Source organism: Lissotriton helveticus, chromosome 7 (genome assembly GCF_964261635.1).
Source record: "Lissotriton helveticus chromosome 7, aLisHel1.1, whole genome shotgun sequence".
Lineage (NCBI taxonomy): Eukaryota > Metazoa > Chordata > Amphibia > Caudata > Salamandridae > Lissotriton > Lissotriton helveticus.
This window is the reverse complement of record NC_136068.1, coordinates 34,584,174-34,609,777: the sequence shown is the minus strand read 5'-3', so window position 1 is coordinate 34,609,777 and position 25,604 is coordinate 34,584,174. Positions and strand designations below refer to the sequence as shown.

The 25,604-nt window shown below is 51.7% G+C and overlaps 1 protein-coding gene across 1 annotated transcript in view; it reads left to right on the top strand.

The window, feature by feature from the left end:
- Nucleotides 1-18,511: 18,511 nt before the first annotated feature.
- TMEM145 (transmembrane protein 145) overlaps nucleotides 18,512-25,604 on the top strand; it is a 243,413-nt gene continuing 236,320 nt past the window's right edge. Inside the window, exon 1 of the mRNA XM_078651318.1 lies at nucleotides 18,512-18,738. Within this exon, the coding sequence (XP_078507444.1) occupies nucleotides 18,628-18,738 (111 nt within the window). The 5' untranslated portion in view covers nucleotides 18,512-18,627. The remainder of the gene's footprint in view (nucleotides 18,739-25,604) is intronic.

Genomic DNA, 25,604 nt, shown 5'->3' with positions numbered 1-25,604 from the left:
ATAAATCAGCACAACCTAGAAATGTTTTAAATTATAATCAATGGGAACATTGTGCAACCCCTCCAAAAGGAAGCTCAAGAACCTTTTACGACAAATATTCATACTTTTCAGGGTTCAACACAAGTAATGCTGAAACATTTTATTTCAAATTGTCAAATAAGACAGGGACAAAGATCATGCTAACAAACACGAAATTGATATATTCAGACTCATTTTTTGAACAAATGAATACTTTTGGTTTTGATTATTGGGACAAAAATGTTGAAGTAAAAAGTGTTTGGGGTACAAAAGAATGGCAAGTACAAGGTATAGAATCATTGTTTAGAGCCTGCATGATCCCAGAACAAATTATATTTTTGAATGACACTGTTCAACAAACCACCTGTCTTGGCTTAGCCAAAATCAAAGACTTAAATAAACCGTCTATTCCAAAGCCAACAATGGACAGCAATAGCTCTACAGATGAAGAGATAGACGTAAACTATGTATTAAACCAAAACAGAACACATCCTGATTGGAAACAATGGTTGATCTGGCCCACAGATACTAATAACTGTCAAGATAGATTCCTGAACAAAACACAGGGGTTCACATTGACCAGGCCAGACCCTAGATATTCCCAAAGACAACACCCAGGGATAATAACCACCTACAGTGTGGGCAAATTATGCCTTCAATGGCTACAAACTTCCACACTGACAGAAATTAAGCAACACCTAACTTTACTTACTGATGGTGCTGACTTGCGTGATTTCATTATGGGACCGCGCAAACAGCGTCAGAAACGTTTCATTGCAGCCTCTGTATATGCAGCCTACAACGAGGCCTGGAAGGTGACTCAAATTGAGACAGCAGAAAGAATACGGGAAATTGACCGTATTAATTTGGAAAAATCACTTTCTGTAGTGGACAATGGGTTAATGACTCTGTCCTCCAGAATTTTTTCTTTGGACAGCATTGTGTCTTCAGCAATCGACATTTTATCGCAAGACTTACTGTTGTTACCACACGGTCAGTCTCAATTGCGTTCTATTGTACAGCTTGGCTAGACGTTACAAAATCTGCGTTCAGGCTATGTGCCTTGGCGTTTAATCAACACAAGGTCACTATTCAATATCTTTAACCTTACTGATAAACAAATCAGTATGGCACAAAAGGGTGCTGATTATACAATCCTGAGCATTGAGAAACTCGAGAGATTACCAGTGACAATGTCAGAACGACCTGTCAGTGAATGGATAATACATGGGATAATTAATATTCCAATATCAACCTTCAGGTTTCAATACTGCCAAAAATATATACAGGCTGGCATGTACGAAAAATTGGGAAAAGGGTACATTAAGACAACATGGAACTTGCCCTATTCACATGCATGTGTCAGTAATAAAGGACAGAAAGTGTTTCTTAGTGGCAATAATTGTGCGATGTCACTAAGCGGTACACTTCTGTGTAATGGAATTAGTTTGCATGGAGCCTGTGAAGGGAACTCGAATAACCTTTCATGTCACCAGCTAGGCACACCTGCAACAGAGATAGAACCATTTTTTCAAAGACTCTATAATGGGAGTTACATTCTAATTGTGGACCGCAGATGCTGTAGTCTTATGCCCGGGACTCCTTATCTCATAACTACGACTGCGAAGGTCAAGTGCTGTGGACGCTTATTGTTCCCCAGCTCCTTTCCAGACAGGGAGGCAAGGGCATGGCCCAACTTGAAAATTACTTCTATTCGAATAGACACTTTAAGCAGAATGAAAACAGTGCTTCTTCAGACGCCAACCAGGCTCACGTCATCAAAAGAAACGTATGATCTCCTAGTCGCAAGGACGACTGCAGAGATTCACTCATTGTTATCAACTAATTCCCCCATACATTTCGCAGAAATCCTGAATGAAATCTTAAATATTTCTGATACCAGTGGAGTCTCAAAAGTATTTAAGACAGTATTTTCGATGGCATTAACACCATTCAAAGCCATACTGGGTATTTTTCCAGACTTCGTCCATTCGATTTTTGGCGGACTTCCCCTCATTTTGGGACTAATTGCAGGAATTCTATTCTTAGTCCTTATATTTCGTTATGGCAAACCGTGTCACAGACAAAACACCTGCGACAAGGGAAGAAACAATCCGAGCCATTGGATACCGGGACCGGATATCAAAAATCCTGGGACTAACCCGGCTTAGAGACCTGAACATGACTTGGTTTCTTTCATTTCGACCAATGTGGCATCGATGTGTTTTACCTGTATTAAGGTGCATGCTGTGCGGAGAAGAATGCGTGTTGGACACCTGTCTGACGCTACAATCGGATGCGCCTATGGATGCAGAAACATTGTTGGGTCCGATAACGGCTCATACTTTGTGCTGCCCTCAACGGCTGCCAATTCTGATGACGGCATTCGTGGAGACTTCACCGCTACGATTAAGGGGTAGTGAAGTTCAAGATGAAAGCAGCATCGATCAGGTACGACCTTCTGTCAGCAATACTAATCAAAACGTCAGTGGAGACAATCATGCACACGAATGCATGGTTACAACTTTTTCCGAGTTAGTGGAACTCTCCCAGGAAGCTGTTGACAGCTTTTTCGACAGTCTAAATGATATGATGTTCTCACCAGAGCAGAAATAGAGACTTTTGAGCAAGCTAGCACACGGCGTTCCCGACACCCTGAATTTGGCCTTCAACTTTAATGATAAAATACCATGAACAATTTTCCCTCCAGTTCACGGACAGCAATTTTTTCAGCAGCCCCAATATATTTTTACGATTTTTCGGGACACTTATCTTCTGCTTAAAGTAAGAACTATTCTTAGAGAACTAAAATTTCTATTTTTTAGATACTTTATAGACATTAGCTGCCAGCTGGTATGTTCATAATTATTTTATTCTGTGATGGAATGGTCTCGAACTTTTTCTTCTGTCTTAAGAGCCATTTCATGTGTAATTCTCATATTCGATTAGTAATAATGTATACATATGCTTGATTACTTTGGCATTTTCTACAGCTTGAGTGCATATAATACATGTGACTATTTTTTCGTATATTAGATAAATTCGAAATGCATAATATGTATTTTGGGGTGGTAAGGTATACACAATACTCTACAGTATGTTTTACTATGCCTAGATTCGTAAATATGGCCATAGTTAGCGTGGAGTGGGTGTGATGTATTCCTATAGGTTCTGTATCGATCCCCCTATTCCTGACCCTGTTCTGGTTAAACAAGTTAACTAGCAGCCATCCCATGATGCAGAAACCGTTATCTGATTAAGCCACACCACGGCACAGGAACGTGTTATCTGATTATGTCATAACGCTTGCCATCTAATTAGACAAGCGATATTCCTCCAGCCCCTGATAAGGCATACGGAGTTCTCAAAACAAATCAAACCTATGACAACCTGGGAAAAACCCTGCGGCCATTGTTTTGATTTCATCGAGAACTTCAGCAAAAGAATGTGCTAACGACCAAGTCGTATGACATCCTTATTGACGTATCTATGTCCATCCTTACGTCAATCTCGGCACCTTACAGGTATAAATATTACCGGTATTGCCTTAAGCAAACACACGCGGTGGTGACGAGATCGGAGCAGCCAGACTTGCCGAAGCCCAGAGCAGAGCAGACCCCGCTGACGCAGCCCCGCCTTCCTGACGCGCTGAGAATGAGACGCTGCTTTCTCCTGCCGAGAAATCCAGCTCCGGCGCTTCCGGGTAGCCCTCGCAGGCAGCCTGGAATATCGAGACCAGAGACGAGAGATACCATCCCTCATTCATCCTAAATTCCAGGTACAGAACTGAATAACCCCTCGCAGAGAATTCTTGAGTCAGTCACTTGGCAAAACAAACTTAACTTAAACTGCTACTTTCTATTCCCGCCCACGTATTAGGCTTAGGTCAGGTACACCGGGGTAGGCGTAGTTAGAAACACCAGTTGAGTACGATTAGTCAAATGTATATGTATATATATATTTTATCCATTTTAAACCTGCATATGGCTTAGAAACCATATAAATGTTTTTACAGTATTATTTTATACTTATGCTTTTATTGTATGCACTTTACTTAACCATAAGTATTGCGATAATATCGATCCCTTTCTCTTGTATGAGAAAAGAGACTGATCAATAAATACCATCTTTTATTGAACACGCCCGTCTCTTCCTTTTCTCTACAATCTGGTGAGACTAAGAATGCACGTACTGACTGAGTAAAATAAGTTGTCTTTTGTTTTCACACGACTCTAGAGATACACTCTTGATTAGGGGAGAGCAAAGTTGTCATGTTCTATGGTTGTCAGAAACTAAATCCCTTCTTGTCTATCCAGGGAGGTTCAACTCCTCCTTGCCTATTCGAGAAAGTTTCTAGTGAACTCTGAGCTAGCTGGCAAACCCAAAACTTTAAGTCTAATATCGACAATAGAAGACCTAGTTAACGTCTGGTCTAGGCCTATACTATTGAAGGTATTATTCCAATGCGCAGAGCCTATTGGGATAATAGGAACTACACTACAATGCGAAGAAGTGCTGCTGCCGGGAAGATGAAAAGTGTCCGGTGTGATCCCAGCCTGGATCTGGAGCTGAATCACAAAATACCAGCCCACAGAACACTCGTGGAGTGTAGGCCAGAAATCTTTGGTGGAATTACTGCTCGGGGTCAGGACTATAAGTAGGCACTCCACACCACTGGAATCAAGCTAGCCGGGCTGAAGAGAGGTGTTACCTCGAAACCGGGCCGGTCCTCGGATGCTTGTTTCCGTTCTGGGAAAGACATGGCTTTTGTAGTTCGGACTGGACTGTTCCCATGGGGCACAGGGTCTGCGCTGATTTGCATATCGCCATTGTCTAACCCAGGGTGGTGTGGAGTGGAAAAACGATGGATTTGGGCCCAGATCTTTGGACTGGGGTGAATGTGTGACATTGATCCACATTCTGTCCATCATTGTTGTGTTTGCAGTTACCGCTCTAAGTGTACTGGGGATGCTCAGACGTGAGTCCCAGGCACTCCACACCACTGGAATCAAGCTAGCCGGGCTGAAGAGAGGTGTTACCTCGAAACCGGGCCGGTCCTCGGATGCTTGTTTCCGTTCTGGGAAAGACATGGCTTTTGTAGTTCGGACTGGACTGTTCCCATGGGGCACAGGGTCAGCGCTGATTTGCATATAGCCAGTGTCTAACCCAGGGTGGTGTGGAGTGGAAAAACGATGGATTTGGGCCCAGATCTTTGGACTGGGGTGAATGTGTGACATTGATCCACAATCTGTCCATCATTGTTGTGTTTGCTATAAGTAGCCCAAAGCACAGCCTCAGGGATCGCCAAAAAGCAAGTGCTGCTGCAAATGGTTACAGTGCATAGGGGTACGGGTTGCACGGTTACCATGAGGGATACAGGTCTCAGGTTTGCTGAGAGCACTACTCAACCTCGAGGACACTTGGGAACCCACCTCCTGTGTTGCAGAAATCTTCAGAGTCCTCAGGAGCCTGGGAGATGCAAACCGGTCTGATGCGTTTAAAGTGCCTGCCTTGCAGGGGAGTAACTCCTTTACTCCAAGGGAGATTCTTATTATTATTATTATTAATTGTGTTTTGTTAAGCGCAAACAACCCGGAGGCCTCGTAGCGCTATATTGTCTGAGTAAGAGAGGGCTGAGAGAGCCAAGTTAGATGAACAGGAGAGTTTTCAAATCCTTCCGGAATTTCAGCAGATTAGATTCACTGCGAAGGGTATCAGGCAAGGAATTCCAAGCTTTGGCGGCATTCCAGGAGAAGGATCGCCCGCCCCATCTGGCCCGTTTGATTTTGTTTATTGTGGCTAAAAAAGCTGTACTAGATCTCAAGGATCTATGAGGGAGGTAAGGGGTCGCCAAAGAACAAATCATAGATGGAGCGGTCTTCCACATGGCCTTGTGCATGATGCACATAGATTTAAACAGAACTCTGGCCTTAATGGGTAGCCAGTGAAGTTTCTTCAAGGCTGCTGTGCCAGATTCTCGCCGGCTAAGGCCTAGGAGGAGGCGAGCAGCTGAATTTTGAGTAGTCTGGAGTTTCCTTGTGGTAGAAATAGGAGCTCCCAGGTAAAGGGAGTTTCCGTAGTCCAAACGGGATAGAATGATGGCTTGCACCATCATTCTGCGTGCTTGGAAGGGTAAAAGTGGCAACACCTTCCTGAGCATCCGCATCAGGCCAAAGCAAGTGGCGGACAGGACAGTTGCTTGTTGTTTAAAATTTAAATTTGTGTCCAGCCATATGCCCAGGCTTTTTATTTGGGTTTTTGGTTGGGGCGGGTTTCCCATGCATGGGGGCCACTCTAACATAGGACTGGGGGTGAGTGAATTGCCCAGGATCATAAGCTCTGTTTTCTCACCGTTGAGCTTCAAGTGTGAGGAAGTCATCCACTGATTTACTGCTACCAGACATTTAGTGAGGTTAGGGGGGGAGGTGTTGGGCTGGTTCATTGATACAACCAATTGCGTGTCGTCGGCATATGTTACTATATCTAGACCAAACGAATGCACAATGTCAGCAAGAGGTTGTAAGTAAACATTAAAAAGGGTAGGGCTCAAGGACGAGCCCTGTGGTACACCTTGATCAAGGGGCCAGATTTTTGAGTGGGTGTTGCTCTCTACTACCTCAAAGGAGCGATTCTCTAGGAAGGACTGAAGCCAGTGTATGGCCCTCCCTGAGATTCCTATTTGGCGTAGGCGGTGGAGAAGAATACTGGTGTTGATAGTGTCGAAGGCGGCACTAAGATCAAGCAACATAATTGCTACAGTGCCGCCTCGGTCCATCTGTTTCCTTGCCACCTCCGTCACCGTCAGAAGAGCAGCTTCAGTTCCTAACTTGGGGCGGAAACCTGCTTGGGAGTCATGAAGCAGGAGGTTGTTTTCCAGATATTGTGTGGTGGAGGCATTAATATGTTTCTCCAACAGTTTACTGACCCAGGGGAGAAGTGAGATTGGACGATAATTGGCCATATTATCAGGGTCCAAGGTGTTTTTTTTTAGTAGTGCTCTAACTTGGGCGCATTTCCACGCCATAGGAACTATACCTGTGGTGATAGAGGAGTTTAGAACATTAAGGATGACAGGCCTAATAATGTCTATGACCTTGGTTAGATGGCAGGGGGGGGCGGGATCAGTAGGTGACCCAGATTTGACCTTCCGCATTAGGATATCAAGTGAGTCCTCATTAAGCAAAGGGAACTCATCCAGTGTCTGAGGCGTAGAATACGGTGGGGTAGTTCCGTTATCAGTGGCCACAATGGGTGATACAAACGTGGAAGTGATGTTCTGTATTTTGTTATAAAAATATTCCGCCTGGCTATCACACCGTGACTGGGTTTTATTGGGATCAAGGGGAATGGCCGGGGTATCAATGAGAAATTTTGCAATTTTGAAGATTTCACTTGGAGAGTTAGAGGCACTGGTGATTTTGCTTTCGAAATAAGAGGCTTTTGAGTTTCTGATTTCCGCTTTGTATTTTTTAATTGCCTCTTGATGCTTGGATTTATCTAGATTATTGCAGGAGACCCTCCAAGTTTGTTCCAATTTCCTACAGACTCTTTTCAACTCTTTGAGTTGGGGGGTATACCAAGGTGAGTTTCTTGATTTAGTTTTTTCTTTAAGATCTCTCAGGGGTGCGACAGAATCCAATGCTGTACGCAGCCAATTGGTATAGTTATCGTAAAGAGACGTAGGGTCTGTTCCAATTTGGGGGGGAACGGGGGACAAGGATTTAGTCCACCGGTCAATGGAGATTTTTGACCATTCTCTCCCCTGCAGAATATTGCGAGGGAGGGTTGGGGCTGAGATAACTGGTGTCCACTGTATCGGGATCAGATAGTGGTCTGTCCAGGCAAGGGGCAGAGGCGTCCCTACCTCTAGTCTTTGGTCATTGTTGAATACCCACTCTAAAAGATGACCTTTTTCATGAGTAGGTTGAAAACCTTTCTGTGTGATTTGAAGGGCCGCCAAATCATCTACCAGAGATCTGGCCACCGTGTTGCTGGGATCATCCAAATGGATATTGATATCTCCTAATAGGGAGAAATGAGGTCGAGCGATCACTAGTTCTGCTATTTTAGAGTGGAGTGAATCGAGAAACTCTCCCATTTGATTAGGGGGACGATAAATAAGGATGCCAGAGAAGGTGGCGGTGGGTTCAAAATCCAAGGAAAAGTGCATACTTTCGCAATTGGATATCGTGATCGGGCTGGTCCTACAGTGATAGTGGTTTTTAAGAAGAATGCCTAAGTCCCCTCCTCTACCCTGTGGTCTGTCCATCCTGTGAAGGACATATCCCAGTTGCATGAGGGAGGTAATGTCTGGGTCAGATGCGTCTTTGAGCCAGGTCTCTGTCAAAAATATCACGTCAGGGCTGGTTTCTTCTAAGAGTAGTGCCATTTGCACTGCATGTTTTGTAAGAGAGCGACAGTTTAGGAGAAACATTTTATAGTGTTTGGCAATGTAAGGGTACCACTATGACTAGTGAGTGTGTACTTACAGTGGGAACATATGCCGGTAGTTGAAATCGGATGGATGGAGTGCCGACAGAGGTCTTGTGTAGGTGGCCTTAGATTTTTCAGGGAGAGAGAGTCATACCGTATAGGTGGGGCATCGTCTGTTCTGAATTGACCAGGGGGGGTGGCCCCTGGTCCCGTCCGGTCGCGGACGGGCGCAGACAGGCTTGCCCTTGGCCACCGGCGCGCACGCTGCGCGGACGGACAGTACTGCTGTATTTATCCATTAATTGGGGTGAGGAGGGTGGGAGGGACGATAGTCTGCACCGTCTCCCTTTCCTACCCAAGATGGCGGCTCCGGTGGGTGGGGGGAGTGCACTACTCAACCTCGAGGACACTTGGGAACCCACCTCCTGTGTTGCAGAAATCTTCAGAGTCCTCAGGAGCCTGGGAGATGCAAACCGGTCTGATGCGTTTAAAGTGCCTGCCTTGCAGGGGAGTAACTCCTTTACTCCAAGGGAGATTCTTATTATTATTATTATTAATTGTGTTTTGTTAAGCGCAAACAACCCGGAGGCCTCGTAGCGCTATATTGTCTGAGTAAGAGAGGGCTGAGAGAGCCAAGTTAGATGAACAGGAGAGTTTTCAAATCCTCCCGGAATTTCAGCAGATTAGATTCACTGCGAAGGGTATCAGGCAAGGAATTCCAAGCCTTGGCGGCATTCCAGGAGAAGGATCGCCCACCCCATCTGGCCCGTTTGGTTTTATTTATTGTAGCTAGGAAAGCTGTACTAGATCTCAAGGATCTATGAGGGAGGTAAGGGGTCGCCAAAGAACAAATCATAGATGGAGCGGTCTTCCACATGGCCTTGTGCATGATGCACATAGACTTAAACAGAACTCTGGCCTTAATGGGTAGCCAGTGAAGTTTCTTCAAGGCTGCTGTGCCAGATTCTCGCCGGCTAAGGCCTAGGAGGAGGCGAGCAGCTGAATTTTGAGTAGTCTGGAGTTTCCTTGTGGTAGAAATAGGAGCTCCCAGGTAAAGGGAGTTTCCGTAGTCCAAACGAGATAGAATGATGGCTTGCACCATCATTCTGCGTGCTTGGAAGGGTAAAAGTGGCAACACCTTCCTGAGCATCCGCATCAGGCCAAAGCAAGTGGCGGACAGGACAGTTGCTTGTTGTTTAAAATTTAAATTTGTGTCCAGCCATATGCCCAGGCTTTTTATTTGGGTTTTTGGTTGGGGCGGGTTTCCCATGCATGGGGGCCACTCTAACATAGGACTGGGGGTGAGTGAATTGCCCAGGATCATAAGCTCTGTTTTCTCACCGTTGAGCTTCAAGTGTGAGGAAGTCATCCACTGATTTACTGCTACCAGACATTTAGTGAGGTTAGGGGGGGAGGTGTTGGGCTGGTTCATTGATACAACCAATTGCGTGTCGTCGGCATATGTTACTATATCTAGACCAAACGAATGCACAATGTCAGCAAGAGGTTGTAAGTAAACATTAAAAAGGGTAGGGCTCAAGGACGAGCCCTGTGGTACACCTTGATCAAGGGGCCAGATTTTTGAGTGGGTGTTGCTCTCTACTACCTCAAAGGAGCGATTCTCTAGGAAGGACTGAAGCCAGTGTATGGCCCTCCCTGAGATTCCTATTTGGCGTAGGCGGTGGAGAAGAATACTGGTGTTGATAGTGTCGAAGGCGGCACTAAGATCAAGCAACATAATTGCTACAGTGCCGCCTCGGTCCATCTGTTTCCTTGCCACCTCCGTCACCGTCAGAAGAGCAGCTTCAGTTCCTAACTTGGGGCGGAAACCTGCTTGGGAGTCATGAAGCAGGAGGTTGTTTTCCAGATATTGTGTGATGGAGGCATTAATATGTTTCTCCAACAGTTTACTGACCCAGGGGAGAAGTGAGATTGGACGATAATTGGCCATATTATCAGGGTCCAAGGTGTTTTTTTTTAGTAGTGCTCTAACTTGGGCGCATTTCCACGCCATAGGAACTATACCTGTGGTGATAGAGGAGTTTAGAACATTAAGGATGACAGGCCTAATAATGTCTATGACCTTGGTTAGATGGCAGGGGGGGGGCGGGATCACTAGGTGACCCAGATTTGACCTTCCGCATTAGGATATCAAGTGAGTCCTCATTAAGCAAAGGGAACTCATCCAGTGTCTGAGGCGTAGAATACGGTGGGGTAGTTCCGTTATCAGTGGCCACAATGGGTGATACAAACGTGGAAGTGATGTTCTGTATTTTGTTATAAAAATATTCCGCCTGGCTATCACACCGTGACTGGGTTTTATTGGGATCAAGGGGAATGGCCGGGTATCAATGAGAAATTTTGCAATTTTGAAGATTTCACTTGGAGAGTTAGAGGCACTGGTGATTTTGCTTTCGAAATAAGAGGCTTTTGAGTTTCTGATTTCCGCTTTGTATTTTTTAATTGCCTCTTGATGCTTGGATTTATCTAGATTATTGCAGGAGACCCTCCAAGTTTGTTCCAATTTCCTACAGACTCTTTTCAACTCTTTGAGTTGGGGGGTATACCAAGGTGAGTTTCTTGATTTAGTTTTTTCTTTAAGATCTCTCAGGGGTGCGACAGAATCCAATGCTGTACGCAGCCAATTGGTATAGTTATCGTAAAGAGACGTAGGGTCTGTTCCAATTTGGGGGGGAACGGGGGACAAGGATTTAGTCCACCGGTCAATGGAGATTTTTGACCATTCTCTCCCCTGCAGAATATTGCGAGGGAGGGTTGGGGCTGAGATAACTGGTGTCCACTGTATCGGGATCAGATAGTGGTCTGTCCAGGCAAGGGGCAGAGGCGTCCCTACCTCTAGTCTTTGGTCATTGTTGAATACCCACTCTAAAAGATGACCTTTTTCATGAGTAGGTTGAAAACCTTTCTGTGTGATTTGAAGGGCCGCCAAATCATCTACCAGAGATCTGGCCACCGTGTTGCTGGGATCATCCAAATGGATATTGATATCTCCTAATAGGGAGAAATGAGGTCGAGCGATCACTAGTTCTGCTATTTTAGAGTGGAGTGAATCGAGAAACTCTCCCATTTGATTAGGGGGACGATAAATAAGGATGCCAGAGAAGGTGGCGGTGGGTTCAAAATCCAAGGAAAAGTGCATACTTTCGCAATTGGATATCGTGATCGGGCTGGTCCTACAGTGATAGTGGTTTTTAAGAAGAATGCCTAAGTCGCCTCCTCTACCCTGTGGTCTGTCCATCCTGTGAAGGACATATCCCAGTTGCATGAGGGAGGTAATGTCTGGGTCAGATGCGTCTTTGAGCCAGGTCTCTGTCAAAAATATCACGTCAGGGCTGGTTTCTTCTAAGAGTAGTGCCATTTGCACTGCATGTTTTGTAAGAGAGCGACAGTTTAGGAGAAACATTTTATAGTGTTTGGCAATGTAAGGGTACCACTATGACTAGTGAGTGTGTACTTACAGTGGGAACATATGCCGGTAGTTGAAATCGGATGGATGGAGTGCCGACAGAGGTCTTGTGTAGGTGGCCTTAGATTTTTCAGGGAGAGAGAGTCATACCGTATAGGTGGGGCATCGTCTGTTCTGAATTGACCAGGGGGGGTGGCCCCTGGTCCCGTCCGGTCGCGGACGGGCGCAGACAGGCTTGCCCTTGGCCACCGGCGCGCACGCTGCGCGGACGGACAGTGCTGCTGTATTTATCCATTAATTGGGGTGAGGAGGGTGGGAGGGACGATAGTCTGCACCGTCTCCCTTTCCTACCCAAGATGGCGGCTCCGGTGGGTGGGGGGAGTGCCCAGCGTCTATCGCGAGCGGTGCTGTGTGGTCCGTTCGTGACGCTGTCTGGAGCGAAGCAGTCTCGCCCCAGGTAAGGACCGGGAGTAAAAACTGCAATTAAAATATTTACAGATTTTAAAAAATATACCTTGATCCTTCAATGCCGGAGGCAGCGCTTCACGAGCCCAAAATGAATTTTTACCAATACTATAAGTTGTCAATAACACTGCTTTCTCAAATGAAAGAGGCGCAAGAGAGCGCTAAGAGTCCCCGGCTTCCGCCTCAGGGAGAATACAGCAAACAATACCGATGTCAGAGTATTACAGCCTTTAAGTAGGCTGGGAGGGCGGGAGGGACGATAGTCTGCACCGTCTCCCTTCCCTACCCAAGATGGCGGATCCGGTGGGTGGGGGGAGTGCCCAGCGTCTATCGCGAGCGGTGCTGTGTGGTCCGTTCGTGACGCTGTCTGGAGCGAAGCAGTCTCGCCCCAGGTAAGGACCGGGAGTAAAAACTGCAATTAAAATATTTACAGATTTTAAAAAATATACCTTGATCCTTCAATGCCGGAGGCAGCGCTTCACAAGCCCAAAATGAATTTTTACCAATACTATTAGTTGTCAATAACACTGGTTTCTCAAATGAAAGAGGCGCAAGAGAGCGCTAAGAGTCCCCGGCTTCCGCCTCAGGGAGAATACAGCAAACAGTATTCAGTCATCTAGCGCAGTGCAGAACATCGAAGTACTTGGTTTCTGTAGCAGAGTTTCGTCCAGGTAAATCTAAAGTCCTGTAGTCAGGGGTTCCTACTTTATACCCAAGGAAGGGGTGGGACAAACTCTGGGGTCCCACCTATAGGAGGGTCAGGACAGAGGGGTGACTACACCCATGTCCTTTGTCCAGTTTCGCGCCAGAGCAGGAGCATATGGCTCCTGCAACCGGTTTGAGCTGGACTATGCACAGGGACACCAAATGTGCCCCCGGTGCAGACATTCTGGCACTCTAGCAGTGTTCCCGTCAGCCCCAATACACTAAAGCCTGTCTGGGAGGTGGTCACACCTCCCTGTGACAGGAAACCTATTGTCAGGCCATCCTCTGCTTGAATTTCGTCCAGCAACAGAGGGCAGACTCATGTCTGTGGCTGGCAGCATCCATTTTGTGATGCCCAGGTCGAGAAAACTGGTAACGGGTGTACCAGTGTTCAACTAATTCCCTCTAGAAGGGTAGAATCATATCTCCCCCAGCAATTACTGGTGTGGAGGTATTATTCCAAGGTGTTTGACACCAAACACGACATGTTTCTAAGCAGCCGTTTTAAAGTTAGCATTTACTACAAGGTTATAATGCACTTAAACATATATGGTTGGCTGCATCACAGACAACCCCAGAGAATAGGTTCTGAAGGCTCTACTCATCCATGGGCACCCTCTCACATAAAACCCAGAACCATGCCTTCAGGATTGTTAAGGCCTGCGATAGGGGTGACTGATAGGTTTATATGTGCAGTGATTTAGAATAGATATAGTGAACCTATATCTATGTAAGGGGCGCATACACCACCTCACACAGGTTGCAGTAGGAGGCCTGTGGTATCAGTTTGAATGGTTTCCCAGGGGTGGCATAATACATGCTGCAGCCCTTGAGAGGCCTCTGGTGTACCCATGTCCTGGGTACATAGTATACCATATACTAGGGACTGATAAGGGTACCCCAGAATCCAATCTGGAGTGTACCTAAAGTACATGTAATCAATTTAGAGGAGAAAGTAGCAAGACTGGGGTCCTGATTAGCAGTATCCCAGTCAATGTAAGTCGAAAACAGTGAAACATCAGCAACAAGTGGGGGTAACTATAAGAAGCAGATCCTACTCTCCTACAGTATCCTTGTGTATTGTGTTGATTTCTCCGAGTAGGAGATATACCAATGTGTTAGTGAAAGTGAATGTAATAAATAAGACCTATTTTTGTTATAAACACTGTTTGGTTTTGTTTCATCTAGCCTACACTACTGATTAAAGTTGGTAAAAAAAAGCTGATTTGCACTCATTCAAGATAAGCCTGAAGGCTGCTTTCGACAGCTGCCACTTAGAGAGCTTTCAAAGGTTGGTTAAAGAAAAACAGTGCGGCTGACTATGGTTCAGCACCTCAGTTTCAAAATAAATAAATACGTTCTTTGTCTGTGCAAGCACGTCCGGAGCTCGCCGCACTTTCACTCCACTGAGGGCCAGATAAACAAGTTCATGAGGAGAAGGACGGTGCACCTGAAGTAAGTCAAAAGGCTTCTAATATATCCAAATATATCCTTTATTCTTTTTTCAATTTAAAATTCAAACCTCAGCCAACGCATTTCGTTCCATTGGAACTTTGTCAGGGCTCAAATGTCTCAGTTTAGGTTCAAAGGGTCACTATATGCAGGTCAAATAAATCCAGAACACATAAGTTCAAAATTGAGTAAGGCCTGGTTTCTCCGTAATCACAAGTAGGCAGGATAATACAGCAATATCCACGCTTAAAAATAATAGTATCCTAAGGTAACGGCCCACAATCCTTCGTATTGGTTAAGGACGCGTAATCACGAAGGAGCACGTCAACTTTGACAAGGACAGTTGGCCGCTACCCTGGCCCGTTGGATGTCATTTATATATTTGGGGTGAATATTGCCCAGTGACTTAACCTCCAGGTCAATACGGAGGATTGTGGGCTGTTACCTTAGGCCTTATAATACTATTATTTCTAATTTCTCACTTGGTCTCGGCGACGGGGGAACCGCCCTAGTCTTCCATACCTTGTATACTTAGTAAAAAGGAGACACAAGAGCCTTCGTCTGCAGGAGGAACCCAGATTTATTCAATAGCCCGGGCTATGGAACAGAGTCCCAAGCTAGTCAAAGACAAGACAGAGGAGGCTGCTACTTCACTCGGTAGCTTACATGCCTTTTATATGTTTTTCAGTACATTCATTTGGCTGTTAGTCCATTATTCACTCATGACACTGTTTGTTGTTGATTAGCTGGACCCAGGTGGTGTTTGTAGTTAGTGACCTGGTCAAGGCTTGGTACACAGAGCATTGTCCACTCTGCTTTGATCAAGGCTCTTTCTTTCAGGTCATTGTTCAATTGCCTGATCAAAGCCGGGTCTTTCAAGTCATTGTGTACCCACCCTGATTAGGAGCCAGCAGTCAGACCATTGTCCAGATAACCTGATCAGGATGTCAAGGATGTGTTATCAGGCTGGGAGCAGGAGAGGAAAAATGAATCATTCACTCTGGGTGAGGGCCATGTGGCTTTCTGATGAACTGCAGAGAACAGGGGGTTGGGCGGGTGACAGTTCCTGGGCAGAAATGCAGGCCTAAAAAAATTGATTTTTGTCGTGCTGAATGCTGATAGAATTTTCCTTGTACAAAAGAAAAACGACCAGGTGGGTCCTGTGAAGGTGTTTGCCACGAGATGGCAATGTTAAAAACCAATGGAGTCCTGGTAAGAATGATTGTTGATCGAAAAATACTTTTCCTCAGTTGCATAATTGTTGTACGAACTTTTGGGAGGTTCAGAGTGAACTCACCGTGGTGCATGAGAATGTTACGAGGGGGGTGAAGGTTGTTCCCTCCAAGGAGTTGAGGGAGTCCATCACAAAATTGTGTCCTGATTGGCATTTGGGCATCCTAAAAAGTAAGAGGAGGATTAAATAAAATTATTGGTGGTCTGGCATTAATGCTGAAATAGAGAGGATTGTGAGGGGAATAGAGAGGATTGTGAGGGAAATAGAGAGGGTTGTGAGGGAAATATAGAGGGTTGTGAGGGAAATAGAGAGGATTGTGAGGGAAATAGAGAGGATTGTGAGGGAAATTTAGAGGGTTGTGAGGGAAATAGAGAGGATTGTGAGGGGGATAGAGAGGATTGTGAGGGAAATAGAGAGGGTTGTGAGGGAAATATAGAGGGTTGTGAGGGAAATAGAGAGGATTGTGAGGGAAATAGGATTGTGAGGGGAATAGAGAGGATTGTGAGGATTGTGAGAGAAATAGAGAGGATTGTGACGGAAATAGAGAGGATTGTGAGGGAAATAGAGAGGATTGTGAGGGGAATAGAGAGGATTGTGAGGATTGTGAGGGAAATAGAGAGGATTGTGACGGAAATAGAGAGGATTGTGAGGGAAATAGAGAGGATTGTGAGGGGAATAGAGAGGATTGTGAGGGAAATAGAGAGGATTGTGAGGGGAATAGAGAGGATTGTGAGGATTGTGAGGGAAATAGAGAGGATTGTGACGGAAATAGAGAGGATTGTGAGGGAAATAGAGAGGATTGTGAGGGGAATAGAGAGGATTGTGAGGATTGTGAGGGAAATAGAGAGGATTGTGACGGAAATAGAGAGGATTGTGAGGGGAATAGAGAGGATTGTGAGGGGACTAGAGAGGATTGTGAGGGAAATAGAGAGGATTGTGAGGGGAATAGAGAGGATTGTGAGGGAAATAGAGAGGATTGTGAGGGAAATAGAGAGGATTGTGAGGGGAATAGAGAGGATTGTGAGGGAAATAGAGAGGATTGTGAGGGGAATAGAAAGGAATGTGAGGGAAATAGAGAGGATTGTGAGGGAAATAGAGAGGATTGTGAGGGAAATAGAGAGGATTGCGAGGGAAATAGAGAGGATTGAGGGAAATAGAGAGGATTGTGAGGGAAATAGAGAGGATTGAGAGGGAAATAGAGAGGATTTAGGGAAATAGAGAGGATTGAGAGGAAAATAGAGAGGATTGTGAGGGGAATAGAAAGGAATGTGAGGGAAATAGAGAGGATTGTGAGGGAAATAGAGAGGATTGCGAGGGAAATAGAGAGGATTGCGAGGGAAATAGAGAGGATTGCGAGGGAAATAGAGAGGATTGTGAGGGATTGTGAGTTATGCATGGATGCGGTTAAGCCACAAGTGCAGTTAAAACCTCAGTTGTTTCCTGTACGTTGTCCAGAGATGGCGCGGGAGGTGTTAGGTGTGGATAACAGGATTGTGAGGTGTAAAGCAAGGAGGAAGGTAGGGAGTGAAGCAGCAGGGGGTAGAGCTGGTTTGGGGGAGAGTGGGGGGACTGAGTGAGGGAGAAGGAGGGGTGAGTGAAGAGAGGGTGAGTGCAGGGAGTGAGGGCGCAGGGCCTGTGGATGGAGATGAGAAGGGCGATCTGTCAATCGATCCGAGAGGGAAGTTAAAGGGCCACTATATTAGGATTATGTTGTATAATAAAGAAGATGAGAATTTGTGATCTGTTTCTTCTCAGATTGTGTATTACTCGTTGTCCCCCTCTGATGTATTTAGTGGTGTTTTGCTTTCAGTGTTGTGTTACTCTTCCGTTGTGTGTAGAGGGGGTGAAGTCTTGTGTGCATCTGTAGGGCCGGCGCCGGCGCGTGGCCGCTGTTGTGGTTAGCGTGGCAGGTTGGGCTGGGGCGGGAGCTGGTGAGTCACAGCCCCAGGGTCCTTCCTTCAATGAAGAGTTAACTCGTCTCTGCTGATATCTAATTCCTGGGGGGTCGCTGTGTGGAGGGTTATAGCCCCCTCCCCTCGGGTTGGGTCATTGTGTATCCTCTTGGGTGATTCCCCCCCCGCTGCCCCCGTGTAAGGTCACACTCCGTCTGCCCTGCAGGCCTCTCCGGTGTAAGGTCACATCCTCTCGGGCGATGTCCCTCTCTCTGTCGAAGCCCCCACACCTGGGTCATGCCCCCCTCCCCCCACCTCTGTGGAGATTTCGCCCCTCCTAAGGAAGTTCACAACTACCTGCCCTGTTGCTGCCCCCCCCCCCCCAATGGATATATACCCCCCCCCGCAGTTGATATTCAGTGTCTTGTCTCTTCTCCGGGGTGAGATCTGCCCCCCTCTAGTAATAGGACTCCCCCCCCCCTTCAGTACTCTCCGGTGTAAGGTGCACCCTCCAGGTGAGATCACATTTCTCTGACGTGACCCCCCCCCCTCTGTGGAGATATCTCGCTTCCTAACATCTCTTCTGCCCCCCCCCCCCCCCCCCGCTGATGTGTTTATTCTCCGTCTCTTCCGGGGTGAAATCTCTCCTCCATTAAAGTGAGGCATCAGCCCCCCTAAACCCCCCCCCCCCCCCAGGGAGTTTACACCAGCGGTGAGCCCCTATTCTGCCCCCCCCCCCTCGACTCTGCGCTGCTCCCCCTCATCCCCGCCCCCCCCTCCGTCTCGCGCCTCGTGCCCGCGCCCCTCGTGCCCCCCCCTCCGTCTCGCGCCTCGTGCCCGCGCCCCTCGTGCCCCCCCCTCCGTCTCGCGCCTCGTGCCCGCGCCCCTCGTGCCCGCGCCTCCGGACGTGAAGGAACGCGGCCCTGCATGGAGCGGGGGGCCTGGCCGCGCCGGTAGTGGGGGCTCATCTGACCGGTGGGTGCCGCGGGGGTGTCCGCAGCATGGCCCCGCCCGCCCTACCCCCCCTCGGGCTCCTGCTCCTCCTGGGGGGGCTGCAGCTGCCCCCGCCCGGGGACAGCAAGTACGTGCGGGGCAACATCAGCACCAGGGAGGTGAGTGAGGGGGGGCCGGGGGGGGCACCAGGGAGGTGAGTGAGGGGGGGGCCGGGGGGGGGCAACATCAGCACCAGGGGGGGGCGGGGGGCAACATCAGCACCAGGGAGGTGAGTGAGGGGGGGGCCGGGGGGGGGGGGCAACATCAGCACCAGGGAGGTGAGTGAGGGGGGGCCGGGGGGGGCAACATCAGCACCAGGGAGGTGAGTGAGGGGGGGGCCGGGGGGGGGCAACATCAGCACCAGGGAGGTGAGTGAGGGGGGGCAACATCAGCACCAGGGAGGTGAGTGAGGGGGGGGCCGGGGGGGGGGCAACATCAGCACCAGGGAGGTGAGTGAGGGGGGGGCCGGGGGGGGGGCAACATCAGCACCAGGGAGGTGAGTGAGGGGGGGCCGGGGGGGGGCAACATCAGCACCAGGGAGGTGAGTGAGGGGGGGAAACATCAGCACCAGGGAGGTGAGTGAGGGGGGGGCCGGGGGGGGGCAACATCAGCACCAGGGAGGTGAGTGAGGGGGGGGCCGGGGGGGGGCAACATCAGCACCAGGGAGGTGAGTGAGGGGGGGCCGGGGGGGGCAACATCAGCACCAGGGAGGTGAGTGAGGGGGGGCCGGGGGGGGGCAACATCAGCACCAGGGAGGTGAGTGAGGGGGGGCAACATCAGCACCAGGGAGGTGAGTGAGGGGGGGCCGGGGGGGGCAACATCAGCACCAGGGAGGTGAGTGAGGGGGGGGCCGGGGGGGGCAACATCAGCACCAGGGAGGTGAGTGAGGGGGGGCAACATCAGCACCAGGGAGGTGAGTGAGGGGGGGCCGGGGGGGGGGCAACATCAGCACCAGGGAGGTGAGTGAGGGGGGGAAACATCAGCACCAGGGAGGTGAGTGAGGGGGGGGCCGGGGGGGGGCAACATCAGCACCAGGGAGGTGAGTGAGGGGGGGGCCGGGGGGGGGGCAACATCAGCACCAGGGAGGTGAGTGAGGGGGTGCGGGGGGGGGGGCAACATCAGCACCAGGGAGGTGAGTGAGGGGGTGCGGGGGGGGGGCAACATCAGCACCAGGGAGGTGAGTGAGGGGGGGCAACATCAGCACCAGGGAGGTGAGTGAGAGGGGGCGGGGGGGGGGCAACATCAGCACCAGGGATATGAGTGAGGGGGGGCCGGGGGGGGCAACATCAGCACCAGGGAGGTGAGTGAGGGGGGGCCGGGGGGGGGGCAACATCAGCACCAGGGAGGTGAGTGAGGGGGGGCCGGGGGGGGCAACATCAGCACCAGGGAGGTGAGTGAGGGGGTGCGGGGGGGGGGCAACATCAGCACCAGGGAGGTGAGTGAGGGGGGGCAACATCAGCACCAGGGAGGTGAGTGAGAGGGGGCGGGGGGGGGGCAACATCAGCACCAGGGATATGAGTGAGGGGGGGCCGGGGGGGGCAACATCAGCACCAGGGAGGTGAGTGAGGGGGGGCCCGGGGGGGGGGGGCAACATCAGCACCAGGGAGGTGAGTGAGGGGGGGCCGGGGGGGCAACATCAGCACCAGGGAGGTGAGTGGGGGGGGCAACATCAGCACCAGGGAGGTGAGTGAGGGGGGGGCCGGGGGGGCAACATCAGCACCAGGGAGGTGAGTGAGGGGGGGGCCGGGGGGGCAACATCAGCACCAGGGAGGTGAGTGGGGGGGGCAACATCAGCACCAGGGAGGTGAGTGAGGGGGGGCCGGGGGGGCAACATCAGCACCAGGGAGGTGAGTGGGGGGGGCAACATCAGCACCAGGGAGGTGAGTGAGGGGGGGCCGGGGGGCAACATCAGCACCAGGGAGGTGAGTGAGGGGGGGGCCGGGGGGGCAACATCAGCACCAGGGAGGTGAGTGGGGGGGGCAACATCAGCACCAGGGAGGTGAGTGAGGGGGGGGCCGGGGGGGGGGCAACATCAGCACCAGGGAGGTGAGTGAGGGGGGGAAACATCAGCACCAGGGAGGTGAGTGAGGGGGGGGCCGGGGGGGGGCAACATCAGCACCAGGGAGGTGAGTGAGGGGGGAGCCGGGGGGGGGTAACATCAGCACCAGGGAGGTGAGTGAGGGGGGGCCCGGGGGGGGAAACATCAGCACCAGGGAGGTGAGTGAGGGGGGGCCGGGGGGGGGCAACATCAGCACCAGGGAGGTGAGTGAGGGGGGGCCCGGGGGGGGGCAACATCAGTACCAGGGAGGTGAGTGAGGGGGGGCCCGGGGGGGGGGCAACATCAGCACCAGGGAGGTGAGTGAGGGGGGGCCGGGGGGGCAACATCAGCACCAGGGAGGTGAGTGGGGGGGGCAACATCAGCACCAGGGAGGTGAGTGAGGGGGGGGCCGGGGGGGGGCAACATCAGCACCAGGGAGGTGAGTGAGGGGGGGAAACATCAGCACCAGGGAGGTGAGTGAGGGGGGGGCCGGGGGGGGGGCAACATCAGCACCAGGGAGGTGAGTGAGGGGGGGGGTGCGGGGGGGGCAACATCAGCACCAGGGAGGTGAGTGAGGGGGGAGCCGGGGGGGGCAACATCAGCACCAGGGAGGTGAGTGAGGGGGGCCCGGGGGGGGCAACATCAGTACCAGGGAGGTGAGTGAGGGGGGGCCCGGGGGGGGGCAACATCAGCACCAGGGAGGTGAGTGAGGGGGGGCGGGGGGGGGGCAACATCAGCACCAGGGAGGTGAGTGAGGGGGGGCAACATCAGCACCAGGGAGGTGAGTGAGGGGGGCCGGGGGGGGGCAACATCAGCACCAGGGAGGTGAGTGAGGGGGGAGCCGGGGGGGGGCAACATCAGCACCAGGGAGGTGAGTGAGGGGGGGCCCGGGGGGGGGGCAACATCAGTACCAGGGAGGTGAGTGAGGGGGGGCCGGGGGGGGGGGGCAACATCAGCGCCAGGGAGGTGAGTGAGGGGGGGCGGGGGGGGGCAACATCAGCACCAGGGAGGTGAGTGAGGGGGGGCAACATCAGCACCAGGGAGGTGAGTGAGGGGGGGCCACATCAGCACCAGGGAGGTGAGTGGGGGGGGCCGGGGGCGGGGCAACATCAGCACCAGGGAGGTGAGTGAGGGGGGGCGGGGGGGGGAGGCAACATCAGCACCAGGGAGGTGAGTGAGGGGGAGGCCGGGGGCAATATCAGCACCAGGGAGGTGAGTAAGGGGGGGGTGCGGGGGGCAACATCAGCACCAGGGAGGTGAGTGAGGGGGGGGCGGGGGGGCAACATCGGCACCAGAGAGGTGAGTGAGGGGGGGCGTGGGGGGGGGGCAACATCAGCACCAGGGAGGTGAGTAAGGGGGGGCGGAGGGGGCAACATCAACACCAGAGAGGTGAGTGAGGGGGGGGCGGGGGGGGCAACATCAGCACCAAGGAGGTGAGTGACGGGGTATTTGCACCATGGAGGTGAGTGACGGGGTATTTGCACCATGGAGGTGAGTGAGGGGGGTATTTGCACCATGGAGGTGAGTGACGGGGTATTTGCACCATGGAGGTGAGTGAGGGGGGTATTTGCACCATGGAGGTGAGTGACGGGGTATTTGCACCATGGAGGTGAGTGACGGGGTATTTGCACCATGGAGGTGAGTGACGGGGTATTTGCACCAGGGACCGTGAATGTTATAAGCAATCGTTAAAGCCGATAGGCCTTTAAAGGAGGGTTAGGATCTCACAGTATCACAGATATTTTGTTACCTGTGATTTTACAGATGACCACAGTAGGTCTGGGTGTTGCTGTTAGTTAACACCCGACCCACCCTGGGGGTAGTTCACTTCCTTCTAAAATCCTTGTTAGAGCTTCTTTTGTTTTGTTGTCATTCTGTACATGTTAGACGGACCGGGAGGGTCGGCCGAGGATAAGGGGAGAGGTCTCCGGGGAGAGCCGTCTCCAGTGAATCGTACAGACAAGTAACTTCCCCCCCCACAGACGGACACCACACAATGATAAAGTTCAACGATACTTTATAGGTAATACTCAAGTACGGTAGAATGGTACAAGGAGGTCTGGACTCAGGGGTCCCCTCTATTCTGGTCTCTGTTTGGGAAAAGGGTAGCGGGACAGTCTTGTTATCAAAGAGATGGAAATAGCTCTCAATCCTCGAGCTCGGTGGTGTAGATGAACGGGCCGCGGCGGAGCCAGCAGGGCCCGAGATGGATGAAGGAAGACGACGGTCCGCGGCAGAGCCAGCAGGTCCCGATGAAGGTGGTGGTTACAAACGGTCCGCGGCCACGCCAGCAGGTCCCGACGAAGATGAAGGATAGGGTGGTTCCCAAAGCCGCGGCAGCGCCAGCAGGCAAGACGAAGGTGCACAAGACAGAGCTACGGCAGCGCCAGTAGTCCGTCAAGGATGAGTTCTTCTTTGCGTCTCTCGACTCCAAGATACAACTGCCGTCCTGCTCTGGAGCTGCCCCAGTTATAGGGCTGGTGTGCTTTGATGTCCGGACCCTCGCACTTGGAGGTCGGGAGGTCCGGGATGAGGGGGTTCAGACACCCAGCAGGGGGGTGGAGCCAGCGCCCGGGGAGGCGATGGGCGAGCGGTACTTGGCGGGGGAGAGCCATCGACACCTCTTGCTCCCATTGACTGACCAAGTAGCCCGCTCACCTCCTGGGTGGATGTTGGTGCCGGAATGTCTGAGGCCTGGCCGGGCCCAGGGTTGAGGTCGATCGGGGGCCAGGCGGCCTCGTGGTGGAGTGTCCAAGATGGCGCCCAGGATGGGCGCGCAGGCCGGTAGTGGGTCGGCCTACGCGGTCAACAGGTTCGAGTGTAGGGGTCCCTGCGGGGACGGTGGACGTGCAATGGTGGTGTGTGGTACTTGCGTGGCTGGTTCGGGCCTGGTTGGGCCGGGGGAGAGCGGCCCTTCATGTGGCCTGTCCAACATGCGTCCCCCCCAGCTGAAGGCGGGGAGAGTTACCCATTCTCTTGGGGACTCTTCTCGTCGAGGCGGAAGAACCGGGACAGGCCATCTGCGTTGGCGTGATCTGGCCCAGGCCGATGTTCAACTGTGAAGTCCATCCCTTGTAGGGAGATGGACCAGCGTAGTAACTTCGGGTTTTCCCCCCGCATCTGCATCAGCCACTGCAGGGGTCGGTGGTCGGTCTGTACCCGAAAGGGTGTGCCAAAAAGGTAGGGCCGGAGCTTCTTGAGGGCCCATACCACCGCAAAGGCCTCCCTCTCTATGGTGCTCCAGCGTTGTTCCCGTGGTAGGAGTCGCCGGCTGATGAAGGCCACCGGCTGATCACGGCCTTCGGTGTTCACTTGAGACAGGACTGCCCCAATGCCATGGTCGGAGGCATCCGTCTGGACGATGAACTCCCGGCTGTAGTCGGGGGCCTGGAGCACAGGGGCGGAGCACATGGCGGCTTTCAATTGTTCAAATGCAGCTTGACACTCTGGGGTCCAGTTGACTTTCTGGGGCTGATTTTTTGACGTGAGCTCTGTGAGGGGCCTCACGATAGTACCATAGTCTTTCACGAACCTTCGGTAATAGCCCGTGAGGCCCAGGAAGGCCCGTACCTCGGTCTGGGTAATGGGGGGCTGCCAGGACTGGATGGCGGCAATTTTTAGCTGCAGAGGGGCCACCAGGCCGCTTCCCACCTGGTGCCCGAGGTAGGTTACAGACCCTTGCCCAATTTGACATTTGCTGGCCTTGATCGTGAGGCCCGCTTGCTGAAGGGCGTGCAGCACTGCTCGGAGGTGGCGGAGGTGCTCGGACCACTGGTTGCTGTATACAGCGATGTCGTCTAGGTAGGCGGCGCTGAATCCTTCGAGCCCCGCCAGGACATGATTGACGAGTCGTTGGAATGTTGCTGGGGCATTCTTCATGCCGAAGGGCATGACTGTGAAATGGTAATGGCCATCGGGAGTGGAGAAGGCAGAACGTTCTTGTGCCCGGGGTGTGAGGCCGATTTGCCAGTAGCCCGCCGTCAGGTCGAAGATACTGAGGTAGCGGGCAGCTCCCATGCGGTCGATTAGTTCATCTGCCCGGGGGATGGGATGTGCGTCTGTCCTGGTGACCGCATTCAAGCCCCGGTAGTCGACGCAGAACCGGAGTTCTGGTGGGGTGCCGGGGGCAGCTGCTTTGGGGACCAGTACTACAGGGCTGGCCCAGGGGCTGTCTGAGGGCTCGATGACCCCGAGCGTGAGCATTTTGGCTACTTCCTCCTGGATGCAGGCCCGTACCCGATCTGGCACGCGGTAGGCCCGGTGGCGGATAGGGGGGCTGTCCCCCGTGTCCACATCGTGCGTACACCAGGAAGTGACACCTGGGGTGAGGGAGAACAGGCTGGCGAATTGTGACAGGAGAACTTGGCACTCCTGGCGTTGCTCTCGGGTGAGGGCCTCTGAGAGTCGGACCCCCTCTACGGAACCATCTTTCTCCCGCGTTCGTAGGGGGTCCGGGAGGGGCTCGGAGTCCTCTTCAGCCCCATTGTCTGTGGCCATCAGGAGGCTGAGTTCTGTCCGTACAAAGTGCGGTTTCAGTCTGTTAGCGTGGAGGACCCGGGGGGGGTTCCGGGAAGATTCCAAGTCGATGAGGTAGGTAGCCGGACCCTTGCGCTCGACCACTTTGAAGGGCCCTGTCCACTTGTCTTGTAGGGCGCAGGGTTCGGTGGGGGACATCACCCATACCTGTTGCCCAGGTTCAAATTCGATGGAGGAGGCATTCCGGTCATACCACCTTTTCATGTCCTCTTGACTGGCCTCTAGGTTGGCTTTTGCTAGTCCTCGGAATCGCCGGGTCTGGTTGCGGAGTGTTAGGAGGTAGCGAAAAACATCTGGTGGGTTCTTTAGAGGGGGCATCTCCCAGCCTTCCTTAACTAGGCTGAGCGGCCCGCGCACGGGGTGCCCATATAGCAGTTCAAAAGGGCTGAAGCCCAGGGACTTCTGGGGGAC